Source organism: Sorex fumeus, unplaced genomic scaffold (genome assembly GCF_029834395.1).
Source record: "Sorex fumeus unplaced genomic scaffold, SorFum_2.1 ptg000051l, whole genome shotgun sequence".
NCBI classification, from domain to species: Eukaryota; Metazoa; Chordata; class Mammalia; order Eulipotyphla; family Soricidae; genus Sorex; species Sorex fumeus.
The window spans coordinates 170,776-194,204 of NW_026606108.1; the positions used below are offsets into that span (position 1 = coordinate 170,776).

At 49.2% G+C, this 23,429-nt stretch overlaps 1 protein-coding gene across 1 annotated transcript; it reads right to left on the minus strand.

Annotated features, from left to right (window-relative positions):
- Positions 1-1,000: 1,000 nt before the first annotated feature.
- LOC130033004 (WASH complex subunit 1-like) lies at positions 1,001-7,260 on the minus strand. Its single transcript, XM_056124702.1, is given in 13 exon segments — positions 1,001-1,176; positions 1,309-1,377; positions 2,257-2,415; positions 2,694-2,718; positions 2,939-3,066; positions 3,155-3,317; positions 5,089-5,127; positions 5,211-5,346; positions 5,533-5,615; positions 5,617-5,670; positions 5,813-5,959; positions 6,168-6,279; positions 7,217-7,260. Coding segments are annotated over 13 exon segments (1,335 nt in total).
- Positions 7,261-23,429: the final 16,169 nt, after the last annotated feature.

Below are 23,429 nucleotides of genomic sequence, written 5' to 3' on the forward strand. Positions count from 1 at the left end.
ATCAGCACCAGGTCCACGCCTGCTGGCAGAAGAGTGACCGGTTGGGCCGAGGAGCTGCCAGGAAAAGGTGAGCAGCCACAGTCCCCGCCACACACGTGTGAACACAGCACCCCGCGGCTCCAGAGATGTCTTGGGCCTACCACACCAGACTGTCGGACCTCAGGTACAGGGGCTCCTGCCGCCCCCAGGCTGCACCTGGTCCTCACCCACTTCCTCGGAACCAGCTTCCTTTTACCAGCCTGCCTCTCCCCTTCTTCTTTCTAGCTAAAACCAGCAGACACAGACCTTTCCCTCTCTCCTGGGAATGATAAACGTTTCCCATGCCCAGCCCGAGCCCACAGGGCTCTTCCTGGATGGGGACTTTGTTCCCTCAAGCAGCACCCTGGCCCTGGGAGGGAGCCTCTTGCGAGGTCCGGCCACAGGCCCCCCTCCCTGAAGCCATGCCGCACCCCTCGTCAGCTCTCCCTGGCCTCCTCTCCTGGTCCTGCCTCCCATCCCTCTCAGCCACTTAAGCAGCCTCCAGACACCTGTTCTGACATGGGCAGTTGCACCCAGGGCCATTAGGCACGCCACGTGACCTTTTTTAGAAACTCTATATCTGTCACCCATTTTTGTTTCCTGTGTGAAAATCCCCCCCTCCAATCTGCAGCAGCTGCCCCTGCTGACCCTGACTGCCCTCCCCTGCTCACCCTGACCCCAGGGGAAGAGGCGTGGGATGCCTGGAGGACAAGGTGGCATGTTTGCACTCTGCACTTCATTCAAAGTGCACTGCTAAGGGTCGAGGCTGTGTTCTTGCCATTTATTAATCCGCAATGAGTCTTCAAGTCTCCTCGGGGAAGTGCGGCGACAGAGCCATGGCCTCCTCCCCACCCCATGCTGTCAGCCCGAGCTCCTCAAAGGTCAGGCCTGGGCAGTTCTCTGCAGTTCCTCCAGGGACACAGGGGCCGAGGGGTCCGGCAGGCACAGTCGCCGTGTTGGCTGTCGGCCCCTCGAGAGGGCACTAGCCTGAGCCTGGGTGTGGGGCATCAGAGTAGGTTTCCCAGTCATTCTCATCCTCCTCTCCCTCTCCTGGGGGTGGCCGTGTGGGTGGCAGAGGCGGGATGGAGTCTGACATTTGGGCGAAGGTTCCACCTGGCCCCTCGCTGGCCCCTGCCCCAGGTCCTTTCCCGGAAATACCTGGGAGGGAAAAGGGGGAGGGGGAGGGGTGAGGGGGCTGGTTGGGGGCCCCGCTTCCCCCAGCCGCTAGAGACAGAAAAACATGAAGTGCAGGGCAGGGTGGGCCCCACACCGCCTCACGCTGCCTCTGACCTTTGCGCCTCATGGCCAGCTTGTTGAAGAGATCTGACATCAGGTCCCCGCCGTGGCTGGTGGCCCTCGCTGCAACAGGAACACCGGAACACCATGACAAGTCAGGGGTTGGCACCAAGTACCAGGCGCCCTACGCATGTCGCTCAGCTTTCCTCAGGGCCCTGCCCGCTTTCTCTGCTCACAGGGCTCGCTCCCCCAGGCTCCTGGAGCTTCGGTCTCTCCTGGGTTCAGCTCTAGGGAACTCACCTGAAATGTGACTCTCCTGGCACTATCATAGCCCTCCATGTGCCAAAAGGGCAAGTCGAGCTGTCCCCTGCCTGGGCACAAAACTAGCCCCAGGAGGGGTTCCCTTGCAGAGCTCATGGGGTTCTGGGATTTGGGCCTGTGGCTGCAGCTCTGTGCCCAAGGTTGACCTGATAGGTCTGGGAGTTGCAGTGCACAGGAGCTGTGGCCGCAAGCAGCTGCGAGAAGCCGCTGGAGCTAACCTCTGTGTCCTCTATCTCAAACAGAACATTTGGGGCTGGAGCGATAGTACAGTGGGGAGGGCGTTTACCTTGCATGCAGCCAACCCAGGTCCGATTCCCCACATCCCATAGTACTGCCCCCAGCACCGCCTGGAGCAATTCCTGAGTGCAAAGCCAGGAGTAACCCCTGAGCATCACCAGGTGTGACCCAAAAAGCAAAAAAAAAAAAAAGAACATTTTCTATTCTCTCATCTTTTGATGAGGCTGTCTCCTACCAGCTCAGAGAGGCAAGTTCAGCTAAGCAAGTTCCAAAAATGGGATCAGGTAGGAGGACGTGGGGGGTGAAGAGGGGAGCCCCAGGGCTTAGACTCACCGCAGAGGGGGCACTGACCACTGACCCGCGGGGACAGCAGGAGACTGGGACAGAAGACACCCTTCCCTCCTCCCCCCAGCACCCCCACAAGCTGCCTCAGCGTCTCCTCACCTTGTTCCTGCTCTTTCTGATTCTTCTTCTCCAGCTTGTGCTCCTTGACGCTGTGCAGCTTGGCCCTGCCAATACCCCCAGCCTGGCGGATGGACTCGAGCAGAGCGGCCCGGCCACTAGACGGGTCCATGACTTCTTTGGGGGCTCCCTGGACCGGCGCTGGGGTAGGCAAGGGTGTAAGGAAGAGAAGTGGCCTGGGCAGGGACTCGGCTGGGGGACAGCGCTGCCCAGCCTCGCTGGGGTGCTGGGGTGAGGGAGCTGGTACTTGGGGACCTGGGTGCTAGCTGTGTCCTCCGTGTCCGAACTGGGGGGTGTGTCACCCTGCAGAGGCGGCCAGGTACTGCCAGTGCCAGAGGTGCCCCCGAGACAGGTGTGCCCTCTGGGTGTGGGAGCTCTGCTTCCGCTGTTAAGGAAGCCCCTTTCCCTGCAGGGTATACCAGAAGGGGGGACCCCCCTGGAGTCCTGCAGGAGTCAGGGTTGTATCCGTGGGGCTCCACCATCCCTTCTGAGGATTCCAGTGGAACAAGATATTTGGACTCAGCACTGCTCCCAAGACCGGGAGCGAAAGGCCACTTAGCAGGCCAGGAGAGGCCTTCCTGGAGCCAGAAAGCAGACAGAGGGGCGGGCGGGAGAGCCGAAGGTCGCTGCTCCTACCTGCCTGGGGCCCTGCGCTGCCCGCGACGCGGCGGCCTCGAGGCGGCGGCCTCCTGGGGGGGCAGCGGGGGCGGGGGGGGGGGTCGCTGACCAGCACGGCCGGGGCCAGCGGTGGTGGAGGCCGCGGCAACGCTGCAAGAACGCCACCATCTAGGTCTGAAACAGAAAGGCAGAAAGGCCAGGGTGCCCGGGAAGGGGGCGGGGGGGCGCCGAGGAGCCCATCCCCACCCGGCCCCCGGCTCACCGGCCTTGGCGGGCATCTCCAGCTCCATGGCGAAGGCGGGCAGCTCAGGGATGGTGCCCGGCGCCAACAGCGCGATGCCCGGGCCCAGGTCGGCGCTGTAGGTGAGGTCGTCGGCCATGCCCGGCAGGTTGGGCAGGCAGGATGCCACGTTGATCTCGGGCACCTGGCCCGAGAAGTAGCTCTCGCGGGCCTGGGGGGGGGAGGGCCAGCTGTGAGCTGCGCCCTGGGCCTGCTCGCCGCCTGCCGCCTACAGCTCGCTGCCCACCTGCCGCTCCAGCTGCTCCCTCTTGCTGATGGAGAGCAGCGCGTCGACCGGCTTCTCCTCCGGCTCGGTGCCCAGCGACACGTGGGTCCTGGTGACTGCGCCGGCCAGGGGGTCCAGGAAGACGTACTTTTTGTACCTGTGGAGGTGGGTGCCAGGCTCAACCTGCGGAGGCCCTGACCCCCCTGTGCTGTTCCAGGAGCACCCTCGAGTTGGTGTATGGCTCACTGGGCTTGGCGGGCACCGCCAGCTCCATGGCGAAGGCGGGCAGCTCGGGATGATGGTGCCCGGCGCCGGGAGGGACGGCTGGCTTGGAGAGCAGAGAAGTGAGCAGAGGCCGGTCATCTTGCTGCTTGGTATTGTCCAGACCACAGCGCTGCCACAGGATTTTCAGCCTTTCCAGGTAGACGGAGGGCCCCACTTCCTCTCCATTCGAGTTCACGATGGAGGACACTGTGCCTGTGGTGGTAGACATGCATGAGACCTCCATCTGCGGGGAGATGCCTGTTGAAGTGGGAATCCGGTCTTTTCCCTCCCTCTCCATCTCGATCACCCAGAGGCCTCTCTCAACATAGCTCTGGAAGAACTGTGAGGAGTTTTTCAAAAATGGCTCAATGTCAGCATCTGAATATTTCTTCTTGTATTCATACAACTCTGCTAGGCCCTCTTTCGTGTTCTCTTTAGAACCAATCTTAAATATCTCAGCTAAGAAGTCATTCACATTGGCCTTTGATGATTTTTCATCTATTCGAGATGCTCCCTTTTCGGTTTCCTTGTCAGACTTGCTCCCTGACTGGTCCATACTGTGCTTCATCATGCGGCAGAGGTGGTCCTCAAGCTCCGACTCATTCTTGTTGTCGATCATTGTGAGGTGGTCGAGGATCTTGGGTCCTTTTAATTTGCATAGAGTGTGCAGCAATGTTTTTAGGGTCCTTATGGGAAATTCACTTTTGCATTGTTTCAATTTCTCTTTGGGAAAGACCTTCATGAAAATGTGTATATCTAAAAGAATTCTCTCTAGATTAATGTTGTTGATGGTATCAGGTAACAATCGGACCATTCTCCAGAGACACTTCATAACAAGATCTGAAAATTTGGGAGAACTGGCTGTTGCTAGTAGGCTGTCTTGAAGCAAAACAAGTAGGGCACTCAAAATGTTGGTTTGATCTGACTTCTCCAGAACCTTCACCACCAAGAGGTTTACAGATCGGATCAACTGTTGTCCTTCCTCCAGATCTTCAATTCGAGAGTCCAGCATTAGGGTGATGAGGCCATGCATCAGATCTTTTAGCACTCCAGTGGAGGCCTCCCGGACTAGACTCTCTATCTGAAACAGCGAAATCATATTGCCAATGATACAGCTGTACAATTTGATGATTTCATCCTTCTCCAATTTCTCATCTGCCATGTGTGTGTGGTTAATGAGTCTCAGTTGCATGAACGTGGCTATGAGAAACTGATCAATATGGCCAGACATAGCTTCAGCTTTGTCTTCTTGTCTCAGGACTTCATCAATCTGAGTCAGAGCTTGGATGCTTGTGTTGATGTCACCACTGGCTACTTGGGAGATAATAAAATTGATTGTGGATGCTGTATTACTGTGCATATCATCAAAGTCGTCGGCCATGCCCGGCAGGTCGGGCAGGCAGGACGCCACGTCGATCTCGGGCACCTGGCCCAGGTCGGGCACGTAGGAGTAGCTCTCGCGGGCCTCGGGGGGGGGGGGGGGGAGGGCCAGCTGTGAGTGGCGCCCTGGGCCCGCCCGCCGCCCGCCATCTACAGCTCGCTGCCCACCTGCCGCTCCAGCTGCTCCCTCTTGCTGATGGAGAGCAGCGCGTCGACAGGCTTCTCCTCCGGCTCGGTGCCCAGCGACACGTGGGTCCTGGTGACTGCGCCGGCCAGGGGGTCCAGGAAGACGTACTTTTTGTACCTGTGGAGGTGGGTGCCAGGCTCAACCTGCGGAGGTCCGTGGCCCTGACCCCCCTGTGCTGTTCCAGGAGCGCCCTCGAGTTGGTGTATGGATTCCCAAAGCACAGACTTCCGAAGCCACCCACAGGGCTAAGCCACCAATGGGGACCCTGCAGGGGAGCCCCAGCCCCCCCCCCACCAGATGTACAGGTTTTCGGTGGTGTTGAACAGCAGCAGGGAGCTGACTGAGCTGATGTTGTTGGGAAGACCCCCCAGGTCCTCCTCAGTCTCAATCCTTGGGTTCCAGCCTGGTGGTCACACACACGAGGAAGTATTTCAGCTTCTCCTGGAGGGGGGACAGAGGGATGCTGAATTCTGCATTAGGCCCAGCAACCTCCATCCCGTCCCAGTCCATGCTCTGGGGGACTGGAATCCTAACGTGGGGGCCACTGGGCACAGTAGCCCACGGGAGCTGAGTGCCCACAGACCTGCAGGGCCCACTCGTCCAGGGGCTGGTGCTTGCTCAGGATCCTGTGGCGGGGGCATCTCTGCAGGCCGGGGTCCTGGGCCCCCGTGAAGATGGAGCCATACTCCCGCAGGTGCTCGGGAGCTGGGTAATTGGCACTGGAGAACACCTGCAGGCACGGGGGAACCTGAGTCCCGTGGTCCAGGAGCCTGAGACAGCCCAGTGGGCCAAGGACTGGCTGCAGAGAAGTCTGGGCGGGAGGGAGCCCTGGGGAGGGGTCGGTAAGCAAGGGCAGGGGGCAGGCAAGTTCCATAGCACAGGAATGTGGGCAGGGCAGACTCTGAGCCAGAGTGGAGGCCACCGGGCCAAACGCCTACCTTAATGGCCTTCTTACTGCCATTGATCTTCTCTATCTTGGCCTGGGCCAAGGAGACCCTTTCCTCAATGGCCTGAAGCTGGCTCCGGCTCTGCTCCACACGCTGGGAGATCCTACATAGAGAGAAAGGCCACAGGCTGGGGACTGTCCCCCCCCGCCCCCGTGCTGCTAACAGGGGGCTGCCCATCGGACTCCAGAACTGCATAGTAGCCTTGACCGGGTTGATCCATGGCACGGTGCAGGAATGATATTTAGTCAACTCCTGTGAGCTGGAAACATGGTCAGCCACTCTAGTCCCAAGTGTCACTGGACGTGCCCATCCACAGGGACAGGGTTCCTATGACCCCGAGCTCACCCTCAAGCAGAGAGAGAATTGCCAGTACTTCCCCAGACAGATTCGCCTGTTTGCCAGTGGGAAAACCGGAGCTGGGCCGGGCCAGGTGACCTGCAATGCCAGGCCCAAAGCCAAATCCTGTGAGCACTGCCCCTGTGCACGGGAAAGGCTCGTGTGGGGAAAGCTGAAGTCCTTCCTGGGGCCCTCCATGGCTAGATGCCTCACCAGCTTCCTTGCCCACCCCCCCTGGTCGCTGGGATCCAGGGACCCCCCCCCACCATCCCCAGAAGGCGACATCTGCGTTCTTGGCTTGTGGCCTGAGCATCAAAGACATGCAAGCCCCCCAGACATCTGCAGGACCCTTCTTCGCTGAGCCCCTCCTCTCTGTGGGAAGAACATGCACCTGCACTTCCCGCCCTGCCCCCTTTCGTCCTGTGGGTCACATGATCACATGACCACGCGTCTCTCGGGCCCAGCAGCTCCAGTGTGGTTTTCGTGGGATTTGTTTCTTATTTCGGGGATTAGAGGCCACACCCAGTGATGCACTTCACTCAGGAATTACGCCTGGTGGCACTTGGGGGACCACATGGAATGCTAACCCCAGGCCCAGCGTCCTGCCCGCTGGGCTCTTTCTCTAGCTTGGTTCTGCTCCCACCTGTACTGCCAGGGTGTGCTGCAGAGTCTGGTGCTTCTGGGGGGGGGGGGGCTGCGCTTACGGGACGACAGTGACTGGTCCCTGCATCCGCGCATCTGAGCGCATTCTCCCAGCCACTCCAACCCCAGCGCCAACGGCCCCATGCCCAGGGCCTTTCAGCTCTGCGTTCCTGTGGCGTAAGCCTGTGCACAAGGGAAGCCAAATGGAATGTCAAGTTCAAGGGGAAAGGGACGGGATGGCGGAATTTCGGTCAAAGGGGCCATGATATTTAGGGGGCTGAAGAATACAGGGTCTGGGACTAGGGTTTCCTTAAAGGGCAAAACGAGGGGGAGAGAGCTTAAAGTGCTAATGTGCATGCTTTGTATACAGGAGGCCCGGGTTTGGTCCCTAGCACTGCATGACGCCACCCCCACGCACAAAGTATGGCTGGGAGAGACCTCTGAGTGCAGCATGAGGAGCAGCCCCTGGGTGCTGCCTGTGTGACAACCCACAAGAACAACCAAGGTTGGAATGGTCAGTCAACATCTTGGCGCAACCTCCCCAAACTACCCGCACCCCCCAGACATTCCCAACCAGTCAATCTCCCAGCCCTGGGGTTTCACTCCCAATCACTTCCTGCTTCCACACAAGGCAGGGGGCTCCATGAGGTGGGGTTGGCCTGCAAAGCAGCTGGAATCTCCTGGACACATGGGCCTGGGTGGGGCCAATGCACAGAAGGAACTGTTTCCCACCTCTGCGAGAATAGAGCCCCCACATGAGAAGCACCACCTTTTCAGCAAGAAGAGGGGGTCATAAACCACCATGTGTGTATGGGGGGGTGGGGGGCGTGAGTGCAACCAGACCCTTTGATGTACAAATGTCTATCTTGAATGTTAGGTAAAGCTCTTGTTGCTGACCTTACCATATATGGTTATATTGCTTCTGCTCCTGACTGAGCTGCCCAGACCCTATATAAACAGCCTGTATCCCTCAATAAAGCCTGTCCCTTTTTCTCTCTGTTTCTAAACTGTACTCTGTCTCTTGTGTCTCGTGTTCATTCAGTTGGTTCCTCCTTGCACCATCAGATCAATCCTCGGGCCACCTCCGCGGGCCAGAGAGTGGTTATCGGGGCCCCCTGCAGGACTGAAGTACTCGCTTTCAGGTTCAGTCTACCCTATTGTCTCCTGTGTACCTCCAGAAGCAAGCCCCAAGCACTGAGCTGGGCACCCCTGATCATTGCAAGATGTGGTTCAAAAGCCTAAGTAAATAAGTTTAAAGTTGTATGTTATGGGGGAAAAATAGTATATTCAGAAAGAGTCAGAATATGGACATATTCTAGAGAGATTAGCACTATTTCTTCACCAACTTTAGGTTGTATATACCTACAGAATTGCAGTAAATTCATAAACAGTGAAGAATACGTGGAATTTCAGAAAATACGGAGATTTATGGGGTATTGATTTCTTGCCTTCAAAGCACCATTCTCATTAAAGGCAACTCACCAGGTCATGACATGAGTGTGACCTTCATATTGTAAATGTGTTCACACTTTGATGATGGGCACTTGTAGCTCATTAACTCTATTGACAGAATCATATTCGTCTTCTGGGATTTGTGTTCATGCTTGCCAGAAAAACCTGGTCAATTATGGGAAATGATCAAAGATGGAAAGGGCTAAGATTAATATTGACATGTTCAAGTATAGGGTAGAGTAGTTACCAGTTTTTGTAGAAACAAACAGATGGATATAAGGATATAACATATTGTAGTTATGAAACTTTGCGGGGAATTTTTTCCATAAAATTCAAAACTTTCTGATTCCTTCCTTATCTGAGTCAGTTGTGTCCACATTTACAGTAGCCATTCTTCTGTCTCATGCATAATAGTGTTCTAAAGGGAACAGATTCAGTGAATTATTGTCACCCAAGAATTCAGAATTTTATATGAGCAGTGAGCACTCTCAACTATAACGTGCTAGTTACTAGTTTAAACAGTTTATTAAATATCTATGCCACCAATCAGAACACATCTACCATCTCTTTAGGGAGGGCTCTTTGACCTGGGCTTTAGTCCATGTTATTTTGTTTTGTTTTGTTGATAGGGCTTGGGGGAAAGTCCTGGAGTGGTATTCTGGGGGTTATTTCCCGTGGTATTACAGGACCATAAAGTGCAGGGGATCTAACTCAAAGCAGGCACTCTAGCTCTGTGAGCTGTCTCCCCGGCCCAGGCCTGAATGCCAACTACTTGTTGGTGCTGTTTATCATGTGTTACTTCCCATTGTTTGCAGCCTCTTTTTTCTGATTTGGCTGGAGACCCTGCCGGTCCTGTCGCTGATCAGCCAGCGTTGTGAGTTATGTTTGTAGCTCTGTCATCAGGGGTATAGCTTACTTTATTTATCCATCCTACTTTGCTTTCACAATGTGTGTGTGGAAAAAAGAGTTAGAAATATGTTCATTCTCTGAAATTTTGACACTATTGGCACCATTTTAAAACAAAATAGGGCCAGAGCAAACCACTGCAGAAAAAGTTGCTTTACCAGTTTCAACCCCCTGGACTAAGTCAAACTGAAAATATTCTAAGAAGCCCGTGCTGTGTGAGAGTATTGTTAAGAACTTTTGCCTCCATCTTCTTTGCAATCCCTCCACCTGACCATTTTCATTTTTATATTCTTCACCTGACCACTTTCCTCTTTTTTCCTCCATACGAATCTTCCTACCATCCTGTATTTTCTCTTTGAGACACATTTTGAGTTTTTAATGTAAATCTGTGTTCCCCCGTTGCAATTCTTTGATCCCAAACATGCAAGTTTTGCTTTTTTAATTGCCTCCTGGATTTTTAAGCACACAGTCCTCACAGGAACTTTGTACTATAGTAGAAAATACTTCAGTAGAATCATGCAGACATTGATTTGCATCCCAGCTGCATTGCTGAAGAGAAAATGAATAATTTGCTTAATGTCACAAGGAACAAAGCTCCTTTCATTTTCCAGCTCTACCATGTTTACTGTGTGGCTCTTAGCCCTCCAGTTACAAGATGGCCCCTACCTCTACAAGAATTACTTCTGAACTGCAATCAGAATAAGGAAGGAAAGTATAAGCTAAAAGGGACATGCCAAGTTAGGATCTTTCTTCAAAATTCAATTTAATAGCTTGTCTAGAGGTCATACATTTTCTTTTCTTTTTTTTGTTCACTTTTTGGTTGTCACCGAGTGATGCTCAGGGGTTACTCCTGGCTCGGCACTCAGGAATTACTCCTGGCAGTGCTTGGGCAGGACCACATGAGATGACGGAGATCGCACCTGGGTTAGCCACATGCAAGGCAAACACCCTACCTGCTGTACTATTGCTCCAGCAACCTAGAGGTATTATTTTTATATCTTTGCTTATTGGTCATATTGATGTCATTAAACCCCACGGGTGGCTCACGTGAGTCCTGAGGAGAAAAAGACGGTCACCTTCTCCCACTCCACCTCTGCCACCCGAGTCCCACTGGGAAGACTAGGACTGGTAAAGTCTGCAATGAGCCCCTGCTCTGGCGTAGGCCTCAGCCCCTCCAACCCCACCAAGTGGCCATCAGTCCACACCTGAAGTCCGCTTGATCTGCCAGGCCCAACCACCCAATTTCTCCTGGAGCCACAGACTCAGGCTGGAGCGAGGATTTGCTCTTTGCAGGAAAGCACAGGACAGTTCCAGACCTTACCCAGGTCTTATCCAAGGTTTTTGGGGTTCTTTTCTCACTCGCAGAAAAGAATTTCAGGAGTAGACAAGCAGTGAAGTAAAACAGGTTTTTTATTTGGAGGGTTTTAAGGTGTGGAGGGAGAGACAGTGAAAGAGAGAGAGAAACGTGCTCAAGAGAGAACGCAGTCTTCTCCAAGGCCAGAGAGAGCCCCCAAACACACATCCCAGCATTAGACATGAAAGCATGAAAGTACACATCTCAAGAGGGGAGATGCAGGCAACATATGTGCCAGGCCTTCTTAGTTCCTATTTTTCCCGTTTTCTGCAAGGTTGGTTTCTGCCATTGCCTTGGGAGGGGGCCTTCCCTATCCTGCCTACATCAATATTAGCTAACATGGATTGCCAGAGAACCTGAAAAATAAAGATTGCATTTCAAGTTGTGCACATTCCCATGTACTAATACAACAGAGGTATCTACTACTGAGAGCAGGAGTGAAACCACTGCTAGAAATCATCATCATCATCATCATCATCATCATCATCGAGGGGGCAGGAGTGAGCAGGAAGCTTGCCTTGCATGCAGTTGACCTGGATCCAATCCCCAACACCCTGAGCCCTGCTAGGAGTGATCCCTGAGTGCAGAGCCAGGACTAAGCCCTGTGCACCACTGAGTATGGCCACAAAAAAAATCAAAAGTAAATAAACAAGGGGCCAAAGAGATAGTATAGGGAGTAAGATTCTCGCATGCAGTTAGCTTTGTTTCGATCCCTAGCACTGCATATGGTTCCCCAAGTATCATCTGCAGTAATTCTGAGCAACAGACTCAAAAGGAAGCCCTAAGCACCGTTGGGTGTTACCCCAAAACCAGAACAAAGAAAGACCTTAATAAGGCAGACTCCACACTCTACATTACCAATAAGGAAACTGAGTACAGAGAAATAAATTTATTTAAGGTTCACATAACCAATATTTGAATCTTGATCTGTTTGACAGTAAAACTGTTCTAAGTCATCAGTTTATGTTGTTGAATTATAAGACATTTCTCACAGACTTCTGGACACTCTTTCAAAACAAAACTTTATTTTAAAGCTCAAACTTGTCCTTACTATTGCTCATTGTCAAAGAGTGATAATTATCATAGGTAAGAAATCATCAGTGAATGGTAAAATTATTGAGACAAACTTTGATGAGAAACAGAATATATGCATATTTTGTGTCTTTTTTTTCTTTTTGGGTCACACCCGTCAATGCTCAGGTGTTACTCCTGGCTCCTGTCTTTGCACTCAGGAATCACTCCTGGCGGTGCTCGGGGGACCATATAGGATGGTGGGAATCGAACCCGGGTACTCTAATCAGGCTGCCACATTCCTTGGTGTAGGAGGTGCCATGTTCAGTGATGCCAGAAGTAAGAGGAGCTTTTAGACTTTAAATAGCATACATTTGTTTGCTCATTATCACCATTTTCTTCAAATGAAAGCAAAATATTTTGTGTTAGAATCAATGTATTATGACAGTGTACTATCATGAAGGGGGAGTGTCTTGGGAAGAGCAAAATTTTCTAGTTCACATAAATCCAGTTTTCCCTCTAGTAGCATTTCTTGCCCTCCAAAGCCACTACCAAGGTGCAATCCCTATTCCTCTAGATTAGATCTCTCCTCCAGATAAGATCTTTCTCTTCTTTCCATCAGCAACAGAATAGAAATCTTTAGAATTTAAAATGTCCTGAGGAGATTTTGACCAAGGCCTTTTAAATAGAGACTTATGGACCGCGGCGCCCATTTCATCTTAAATCCAGGTCAGCACAACTGCCGGCTCGTGACCCTGGGACCTCCATCTTTCCCTGCAGGACCCCAGGTGTCCCCCGAGATGCCTGAAGAGAAGCAGTTTTGAGCATCTGCCCTGCCCTCTTCACTCCTGACCACGGTGCCCATTTCATCTTAAATCCAGGTCAGCACAACTGCCGGCTCACGACCCTGGGACCTCCATCTTTCCCTGCAGGACCCCAGATATCCCCCGAGATGCCTGAAAAGAAGCAGTTTTGAGCATCTGCCCTGCCCTCTTCACTCCTGACCACGGCGCCCATCTCATCCCAAACCCAGGAATCTGTAGAGGCGTGGCCTCCTCAAAAGTGGGCGTGGCCTCAAAAGTGGGCGTGACTTAATTTCTGGCGGGCGGCCGCTCATGCGGACGCAGGTTGTTTTCCCATACTAAGGAACCTACTCCCCAAGGAATCTAGATCCCAACCTACTCAGCAATATGAAGAAACAAAGAAAATCCCCACCACAAGGGGAGAACAACGAAAACAATCTAGAACATTCCGTCAATACAGCTCACCTGAAGGACCTCTCTGACATAGAATTCAGATACGAAGTCATGAAGATGTTCAATCAACTCAATGAAACAGTCAAACAGCCAGTAACACCACAGAAAAAATCGACAAATTATGAGAAGAAATGAGAGCAGAAATGTCACGATTAAAAGATTCCATAGATGAAATGAGAAACTCAGTTTCTTCTCTTAAAAATAGAATGACCACAGCTGAAGAGAGAATCAGTGACCTGGAAGATCAGCTGCAACAAGCCAACATGCAACAACAAACAGTGGCAAGGGCTCTACAGAGAATCAGAGTCCTAGCAGATGAGTCCAGGAGGAACAATATTAGAATCATGGGACTACCTGAAGCTCAAGGAAACAATCCCAACAAAAAAAACACCGTCAAACAAATCATTGCTGAAAACTTCCCAGAGCTGCACAATGCAGCCATTCAGGTTCAAGGAGCCCGAAGGGTGCCAGCTAAAAGAGACCCCAACAAAAACACTCCAAGACATATCATAGTTAGAATGATCGATACTACCAATAGAGACACAATACTGCAAGCAGCAAGAGCAAAGAAGGAAATCACATACAAAGGAGCATCCCTTAGATTCACAGAAGACCTATCAGAGGAAACCCTACAAGCCCGAAGGCAGTGGCGAGATATAGTCAAAAAATTCACGGAAATGAATGCTTCGCCAAGAATACTCTATCCGGCTAAACTCTCCCTCAAAACCGAAGGAACTGTACACTATTTTATAGATAAACAGCAGCTCAGGAACTTCATAGACTCAAAACCAAACCTAAAGCAAGGCCTAAAGGGGCTACTATAAGAAAAGACAAACCCTACAACCACAACACACCCGCACAGAAAGATGACACAAACCCCATAACCATTCTCTCTCTCAATGTCAACGGTCTAAATTCATCAGTTAAGAGACACAGAGTGGCAAAATGGATACAGAGACAGAACCCAACATTCTGCTGCCTCAACAGCCAGAGCAAACACAGATTCAAAGTCAAAGGATGGAAAACAATCCTGCAAGCACACAACTCCCTCAAAAAAGCTGGGGTGGCCATATTAGTATCCGACAACATTAATTTCACCTTGAAAAAGATTAGAAGGGACAGTGAAGGCTATTTTCTCTTCATCAAGGGATACGTACAACAGGAAGAAATCACACTCTTAAATGTATACGCACCTAATGAGGGAACAGCTAAATATTTAAAACAACTGCTAACAGATTTTAAGGAGGACATCACTACCAACACAATAGTACTTGGAGACTTCAACATCGCCTTATCACCTCTGGATAGATCAACAAGAACAAAACCCAGCAAGGAATTATTGGCTTTGAAAGAAGTAATAGAAGAGAAAGGGCTTATGGACTTATACAGGGCTTTACACCCCAAAAAGAAAGAATACACATTCTTCTCCAGCGCGCACGGAACATTTTCCAAAATAGACCATGTGCTAGGACACAAAACATACCTCGACAGAATCAAGAAGATAGAAATAGTATCAGCCATCTTTTCAGACCATGATGCACTGAGGATAGAAGTGAATCACACAAAGACACGGAGAACCAAATCAAACACCTGGAAATTAAACAACTCGATGCTGAACAATGAGTGGGTCAGGAACGAAGTCAAGGATGAAATCAAAAGATACCTGGAAACAAATGAGAATGAAGACACAAACTACCAGAACTTATGGGATGCAGCGAAAGCTGTATTAAGGGGAAAATTTATAGCTCTGCAAGCATATCTTAAGTCGATAGAAACGATGCACATAAACAATTTGACCTCACAGCTCAAAACCTTAGAAAAGGATCAACAGAAAGAACCTAAATCAGGCAGAAGGAAAGATATCATAAAACTTAGAGCAGAAATCAATGACATGGAAAACAAAGAAACAATCCGAAAGATCAATGAAACCAAGAGCTGGTTCTTCGAGAAAATAAATAAGATAGATAAACCACTAGCAACACTCACAAAGAAACAGAGAGAGAGAACCCTAATAAATCGAATCAGAAATAAGAATGGGGATATCACAACAGAAACTAAAGAAATTGAAGAGATCATCAGAGACTACTTTGAAAGTCTGTATGCCATGAAACACGAGAACCTGGAAGAAATGGATAAATACCTGGATTCCTACCATCTCCCAAAGCTGAATCAAGAAGATATAGAGTACCTGAATAGACGTATTCACATCAAGGAAATTGAAACTGTAATCAAAAGTCTTCCCAAAAACAAAAGCCCAGGCCCAGACGGATTTACTAGCGAATTTTTCCAAACATTTAAAGAGGAACTATTGCCAATTGTTCTCAAGCTTTTCCAGGAAATTGAAAAAACAGAAACTCTCCCAAACAGCTTCTATGAAGCCCATATCTCTCTAATACCAAAAGGAAACAAAGACACAGCAAGAAAAGAAAACTACAGGCCAATATCCCTGATGAACACGGATGCGAAGATTCTCAACAAAAGACTAGCCAATAGAATACAACAACTCATCAAAAAGATCATACATCATGACCAAGTGGGATTCATCCCAGGGATGCAAGGATGGTTCAACATTCGGAAATCAATCAACGTAATCCATCATATCAACAAAAGAAAAGATAAAAATCATATGATCATATCAATAGACGCAGAGAAAGCTTTTGACAAGATCCAGCACCCATTCATGATGAAAACCCTTGCCAAAATGGGGATAGAGGGGACTTTCCTCAATGTAGTTAAAGCCATCTACCACAAACCTACAGCAAACATCATCCTCAATGGGGAAAAACTAAGACCCTTCCCCCTAAGGTCAGGGACGAGACAAGGATGCCCACTCTCTCCACTACTGTTCAATATAGTATTGGAAGTACTTGCAATAGCTATTAGGCAAGAAAAAGATATTAAGGGCATCCAGATAGGGAAAGAAGAAATTAAGCTCTCACTATTCGCAGATGATATGACACTATACTTAGAGAACCCTAAAACCTCTACCAAGAAACTCCTAGAAACAATAGGCTTGTATAGTAAAGTGGCAGGCTATAAAATCAATACCCAAAAATCCCTGGCATTCCTGTACGCAAATAGTGAAAGAGAAGAAAGTGACATCAAGAAAACAATCCCATTAACAATTGTGCCCCAGAAAATCAAGTATCTAGGAATCAGCTTAACTAAGGAAGTAAAGGACCTGTACAAAGAAAACTACAAAACGCTACTTCAGGAAATAAAAGAGGACACGAGGAAATGGAAAAATATCCCCTGTTCATGGATGGGGAGAATCAACATCATCAAAATGGCAATACTTCCCAAAGCACTGTACAAATTCAATGCAATCCCTATAAGGATACCCATGACATTCTTCAAAGAAATGGAGCAAACACTCCTGAAATTTATATGGAACAATAAGCCCTCACGAAGAGCTAAAGCAATTCTTGGGAAAAAGAAAATGGGAGGAATCAACCTCCCTAACTTCAAACTCTACTACAAGGCAGTAATAATTAAAACAGCATGGTACTGGAACAAAAGCAGAGTTGCAGACCAATGGAACAGAGTTGAATATACTGACATTTCCTCCCAAACATATAATCATCTAATTTTTGGTAATGGGGCAAGAAAAGTGAAATGGAGCAGGGAAAGCCTCTTCAATAAACTGTGCTGGCAAAACTGGACGGCTACATGCAAAAAAGTGGGCTCAGATCTCTGTCTAACACCATGCACAAAAGTAAGATCAAAATGGATTTATGACCTCAACATCAGACCAGAATCCATAATGTTTATTGAAGACAAAGTCGGCAAAACTCTCCATGATATTGAAGCTAGTGGTATCTTCAAAGATGTCACGCCACTGGCTGAGCAAGTGAAAACAGAGCTAGACAAATGGGACTATCTTAAACTAAGAAGCTTCTGCACCTCAAAAGAAACAGTGACCAAAATACAAAGACAGCCTACAGAATGGGAAAGGATATTCACCAAGTACACATCCGACAAGGGGTTGATATCAAGGATATACAAGGTACTGGTTAAACTCCACAAGAAGAAATCACCCAACCCCATCAAAAAATGGGGTGAGGAAATGAACAGAAACTTTCGCAAAGAAGAAATTCGAATGGCAAAAAGGCACATGAGAAAATGCTCTACATCACTAATCATCAGAGAGATGCAGATCAAAACCACAATGAGATATCATTTCACACCACAGAGACTGGCCCACATCCACAAGAACAAAAGCAACCGGTGCTGGCGCGGATGTGGTGAGAAAGGGACCCTCCTTCACTGTTGGTGGGAATGCCGGCTGGTCCAACCCTTTTGGAAAACAGTATGGACGACTCTCAAAAAATTAGAATTTGATCTGCCATTTGACCCAGCTATAGCACTCCTGGGAATATATCCCAGAGAGGCAAAAAGGTATAGTCGAAGTGACATCTGCAATTGTTTGTTCATTGCAGCACTCTTTACAATAGCCAGAATCTGGAAAAAACCTGAGTGCCCAAGAACAGATGACTGGTTAAAGAAACTTTGGTACATTTACACGATGGAGCACTATGTAGCTGTTAGAAAAGATGAAGTTATGAAATTTACATACAAGTGGTACTACATGGAAAGTATCATGTTAAGCGAAATGAGTCAGAAAGAGCGGGATAGACACAGAAAGATTGCATTCATCTGGGGAACATAAAGCAACAAAAAGGGAGATTAACACCCAGGAATGGCTGAGATTAGTACCAGGAATTTTGCTCCATGAATGGAAGGCCAGCCACACGTTCTAGGTGAAAAGAAGCTCAGATAGAGAAGAGAGCACCAAATGAAGGGTGTTGTGAGGACCCTCCCAGGATGGGAGAAGCATGCTAAAAGTAGTCTATAGACCAAACATGATTGCCACTCAAAGCCTCTCTTGCAAAACACAGTACCCAAAAGAAGAGAGAGAGAACAAGGGGGAATACCCTGCCACAGAGGCAGGATGGGACGGGGGGATGGGGGGTGGGGAGGGTGGGGAGTTGGACCACACAGGCCGATTTTAGTTTTACTCCAGGCCGACTGATGCTGCTGCTCAAGGGAACATTGATGGTGCCTGGGATCAAGCTGGGGTGCAGAGAAAGCAGCACCCTAACCCCTGTACTATTATCTCTCTTCTCCAGCCGATGCTGTTCAAATTTTTCACTCATCCAATCTTGAAATGACACGGCCAGGGAGGAGGATGATGATAAAACGGGAAGGACAGAAGAATACCAAAGCCAGCAGTCTACTTACTGCCTTCCAATACTCAATGCAACATTTACATACTGCACCATCAGTGGCTAATTGGCAACTGTTTTTTAATAAAACAACTATGCACTTCTAGAATGCAACATCTAAGCAAAAGCAGTCTGTAAAACTTTTGAATTTTGGGTCAGAGATATTGTATAGTGGGTAAGGCACTCGCCTTACACGTGGCCGACCCAGATTCTATATCCCTGGGATCCACAGGGTCCCTGAGTGGCACCTGGAGAATTTCCAAACGCAGAGCCAGGACTAAACCCTGAGCTTCACCGGGTGTGATATGATACCACCCCCCCCAAATAAAAAGCCCCACTCAGCAGTGTTCAGGGACTCCCAGTTCAGTGCTCAAGGGGCACTCCTGGTAGGGAACCTCGTGCCGCCAGAGGTAGAGCGTGTTTCGCCCTCTGAGCCACCTCCCAGCCTCTGCACTCTTTCTTTCTTTCCTTTTTCCCTTTCTTTTGGTTTCCAGGTCACACTTGGCAACACTTAGGGATTACCTGTGGCTCTGCACTCCGGAATTACTCCTGGAAGTGAGGATCAAACCCAGGTAAGCCGTCCCCAAGGCAAGGGTCCTCCCCGCTGTGCCATCGCTCTGGCCCCTCAACTCTTTATTCCTTTCCTGAAACTCATAAATGAAAACAATTTCTTATCTAAGATATTATTCTTAGTATTAGTCAAAATTAAGATCTGAAAATTTCAAACCAATGCACGGTTCTTAAACAGCAAGTCAATATTTTCAGAAACTAGGACAGGAAGACATGCAGTGAACTCTACCCTAATCAAAATAATGTCTATGGTTAAATATACAACCAAATGTACTTTTAGGACAGGCTAAGGATTCCCAACCTGACAGGTCATTTGAGAGATCTGAAAACTTGAGTGGGAAAAACTACAGCCTTAATTTTCACTAACCTTTACACAAACTTTGTTTCAATTGCAAATATAGACAACACCATAGTAGTAAATGACTATCACTAATTAAAAAATATTTTTAGACTACTTTACAATTGTGAAAGGTGACCGAGAATATTATTTATGTACATCACCACTTCAGAATTCCCAAAGTCACTGAACCTGCTGTTGTATCTGACTGCAGAGTTCCCGCCTGGAGACACTCAGCCACACAGCTGGCCAACTCCGAGCAGCTCTGACCCGAGCAGACTCAGGTCCAAGAATGAGGTCAGAGCTTGTCGCTATTTACACAATCACCTACCTCAGTTGCCTTTGGGCATTCCCTATTGCCTCCATTAGTCAATGAACTGGAGAACATATGCTAACAATCACCCCAACATTTACTGTCCTGATTTTAAAGAGATTTTTAGCTTTATTTTAGCTTTAGCCTGCTTAGTTTCTCATTTCATAATATGGGAAGGGGGGGGGGGCGAGGGGGATAGAACATAGCAGTATACCAGAATCTTAATATTCTTTATAACTCTACTTCAGTGTAACTTGATTTTTTTTGTAATCCTAGATATATTGTTAGAAACGATGTATTACATACAATTTTATATAATAAAGAAAAATATTGTTCTGAGAAAGGTATGCCATGCGGCCAAGGGATAATAGCACAACAAATAGTTTAGAGTGCCTATTTATAATATATGGGGGTGGGGGCTGGAGAGAGAGGACAGCAGATAGGCCATTTGCCAGATTCGATCCCTAGCACCCCAATGGTGCCCTGAGCACCTCCAGGAGTAATTCCTGAGTCGGAATCAGTACTTTTCCCTGAGCACCACCAGGTTAACTTTTTTTGATTTCCTCCGTTTCATCCCCCGAGAACCCACACTTAATCACTTAATCACTTAACTTCCTGTTAGTCGTCGATTTGCTCGAGCGGGCGCCAGTAACGTCTCCATTTGTTCCTGTCGTGTGCTAGTGTAGCCCAATGGCATCTGTTCGCTCCGGGAACATGAAGGGCCTCAAACCGATCGCTCATGATCTTGACAAAGAAGTCTGACCATCTGGTAGGTGGGCGGCCACGCGGTCTTTTGAGGTCCCGTGGAATCCAGTCGGTAACAGCTCTAGTCCAGTGGTCGTCTTTAAATCTCATTACGTGACCAGCCCATCTGATTTTCGACACCTTGGCAAACGAGACAGCATCCCTGATTCTTGATCGTCGACGGATGTCAGAACTCCGGATTCTTTCTCTCATTTGAGTGAAACGTGATATTCCAAGCATAGCTCTTTCTATTCTTCTTTGGGAGACCTGAATAGCGTTCTCATCTTGTTTGCGTAGGGCCCAGGTCTCTGAGGCATATGTTAATGCAGGAAGAACAGTGGAATCAAAGAGATGTGCCCGGAGCCGGAGGTTCTTCGTCCTCTTAGCTATTTCTTCAATGTTCTTGAAGGCGTTCCAAGCTGCTCTCTTCCTCCTGCGCAGCTCGGGTGCCAGGTCATTTGTCATGTTGACCTCTTGACCTAGGTACACATAGCTGTTGCATTCGGAGATGGTCGTTCCATTGAGAGCGAATGGGGCATCAGGAACAAGGCTGTTTCTCATAAACATTGTCTTCGTAAGATTCAGCTGTAGTCCTACCTTTCCACACTCACGGTCAAAGTCGGCCAGCATTTGTGCCGCTTGGCTGATGTTTGGTGTTATTAAAACAATGTCATCAGCAAAGCGGAGGTGGTGTAGTTGCCGACCATCTATCTTCCCATTCCAGTCATCGCATGATGTTCTTGAGGGTGGCACTGAAGAGTTTCGGTGAAATGGTATCACCCTGCCGCACCCCTCTCTTGACATCAACGATCACTTCTTTGTAGAATGGTGAGATCCTGGTAGTGAATCCGCAATACAGCTCACGGAGGATCCTGATGTATTGGGCTTGAATGCCTTGATTGGCTAGGGCTTCAATGACCGCTTCCGTCTCAACAGAATCAAAGGCCATCTTTAAATCAATGAACGTTAAACAGAGTGGCATCTTGAACTCCCGAGAAACCTCAATGAGCTTGGTTATCGTGTGGATATGGTCGATGGTGCTGAATCCTTTGCGGAACCCGGCTTGCTCTCATGGTTGTCCTTCATCTAGTGTTCTGCCAATCCTATTTAGGATGACTCGAGTGAACAACTTGTAGATGACAGACAATAGGCAGATCGGGCGATAGTTGCCAATGTCATGGATGTCTCCCTTTTTGAACAGTAGTACGGTCTTGCTGGTTTTCCATTGGGACGGAACCTTGCATTCAGACAGGTAGCGAGTGAAGAGCCGAGCCAGTGTATTGATGAGTACTGACGGCAGGTTCGTCAGGTGTTCAGGTCTGACCTTGTCTGGGCCGGGTGCTGTTTGTTTCTTTACCGACAAAATGGCGTGTCGGATTTCAGATGGGAGAACATTGGGAACGACATATCCATCCTGTGGAATTTGGTATGTCGGCAAGTGGACATCGCTATCGAAGAGATTTGAGTAGAAGTCATGGATAATCTTCTCCATTGCCGTTCTGGAGGATGTGATGGATCCATCAGGACGTCGGAGGGCAGTCATTTTGGTCTTATAGTTGGCGAAGGACAGGCGGGCGTTACGAATACTTTTCCCGGCTTCTGCCGCATCTATCAGTACTTCTGCTCTTCTCTCTTTGAGGTCTTCCTTGATCGCATCTCTGCAGTGCTTTGTGAGCTCAGACGTTAGCTTGCAGTTGCCTGAGGCATGCCCCAATCCACGCTGGCGAATTAGCTCAAGAGTTTTTGAAGATAGGCGATTTTTTGTGGCTATCTCTCTCTTGGCGTTCCTCGCACATTCATGGAGGTGCTGAACCAGTTGATCGTATTCCTCGTCAATGTTGTCAACAATGGCATCTTCCCATGTTGCCGCAATAGTACCAAAGAGTTCCCAGTTGGTGGTCATTCTGGGAGTTCTCTTTTTGAACTTTGCAGCCCTTTCTCCCCGCTCTGTGAAGTAGAATTTTGCACGAAGGAGAAACCACACATTTTTTCTAATACTGGGAATTGAATGAAGGGCTTCATATATGCAAGGCAAGTGCTCTACCGGTGACCTACATCCTGTTTCCTTTAGGTTATTGTTGTTGTTGTTAACTTAAACACCACGGCTTATGGCCCTTTAGTTTTTGGTCACTAGTATGTGAAGCGTCATTACAAGATACACAAAGACCTAGAAGACAGTTCCTGTGGAGACAGGTCAAAGGCTGGAGTACAAGCGGATGAAAGTCTCAGGTCCAGCCCCAGGCACTGCACATCCCCGAAGTACCAGAAAAAGCAAGCCCTGGGCACCAAGCAAAGAGAAGTCCCTGTGGAGCACAGGGTTTGGCCCCCAAACCAAAAGTTAAAACCAAAACAGATATTATGATACCGTCTAGCTTGAAATTCCTGAGCAAACGCTGAAGCCACAGGGCCGAGCTTTCGATGCACACGTGACCAAGTGCATCAAGATAGCGATGCCTCCAGCCAGACAAGTATGACGGTGACACTTCTCCATTGACTACTTGCCCAAAGGTTCTGCTGCTAAAAACTATTTTAAAATCACCAATGTCCAAGAGATTATCACACTCAGCTCCCGGGAGAGAACAAGGCAGAGTCTCCTACCCTGTGCCTGACTGTCTCCACCAGGGCCCAACAGCTGAAGACCTCCGGGGCCCAGCCAAGGCCATGCTGGGACCACTCTCCACACACTAGGATGAGCCTCACACATAAAAGAACTGGCAAAGGAATCCAGGTGTGTGGGTGGGGCCCGGGGCTGAGATCTCCAAGCCTGCACGGCTTGGGACTGGACCTACCAGTAGCCAGACAGTTACACCCACCAACTGCTGTGTAACCCCAACAACGGCCAGGATCCAGAGATTATCACACTCAGCTCCCGGGAGAGAACAAGGCACAGTCTCCTACCCTGTGCCTGACTGTCTCCACCAGGGCCCATCAGCTGAAGACCTCCGGGCCCCAGCCAAGGCCATGCTGGGACCACTTTCCACACTCAGCTCCCGGAAGCGCGTGGCTGACATCTTATCGTCTGATTCCTACTTTGGACAAACAAGCAGGCTACTGAATGTAATCTGCCCACACGGCAGAGTCTGGCAAACTCCCCGTAGTATACCCAA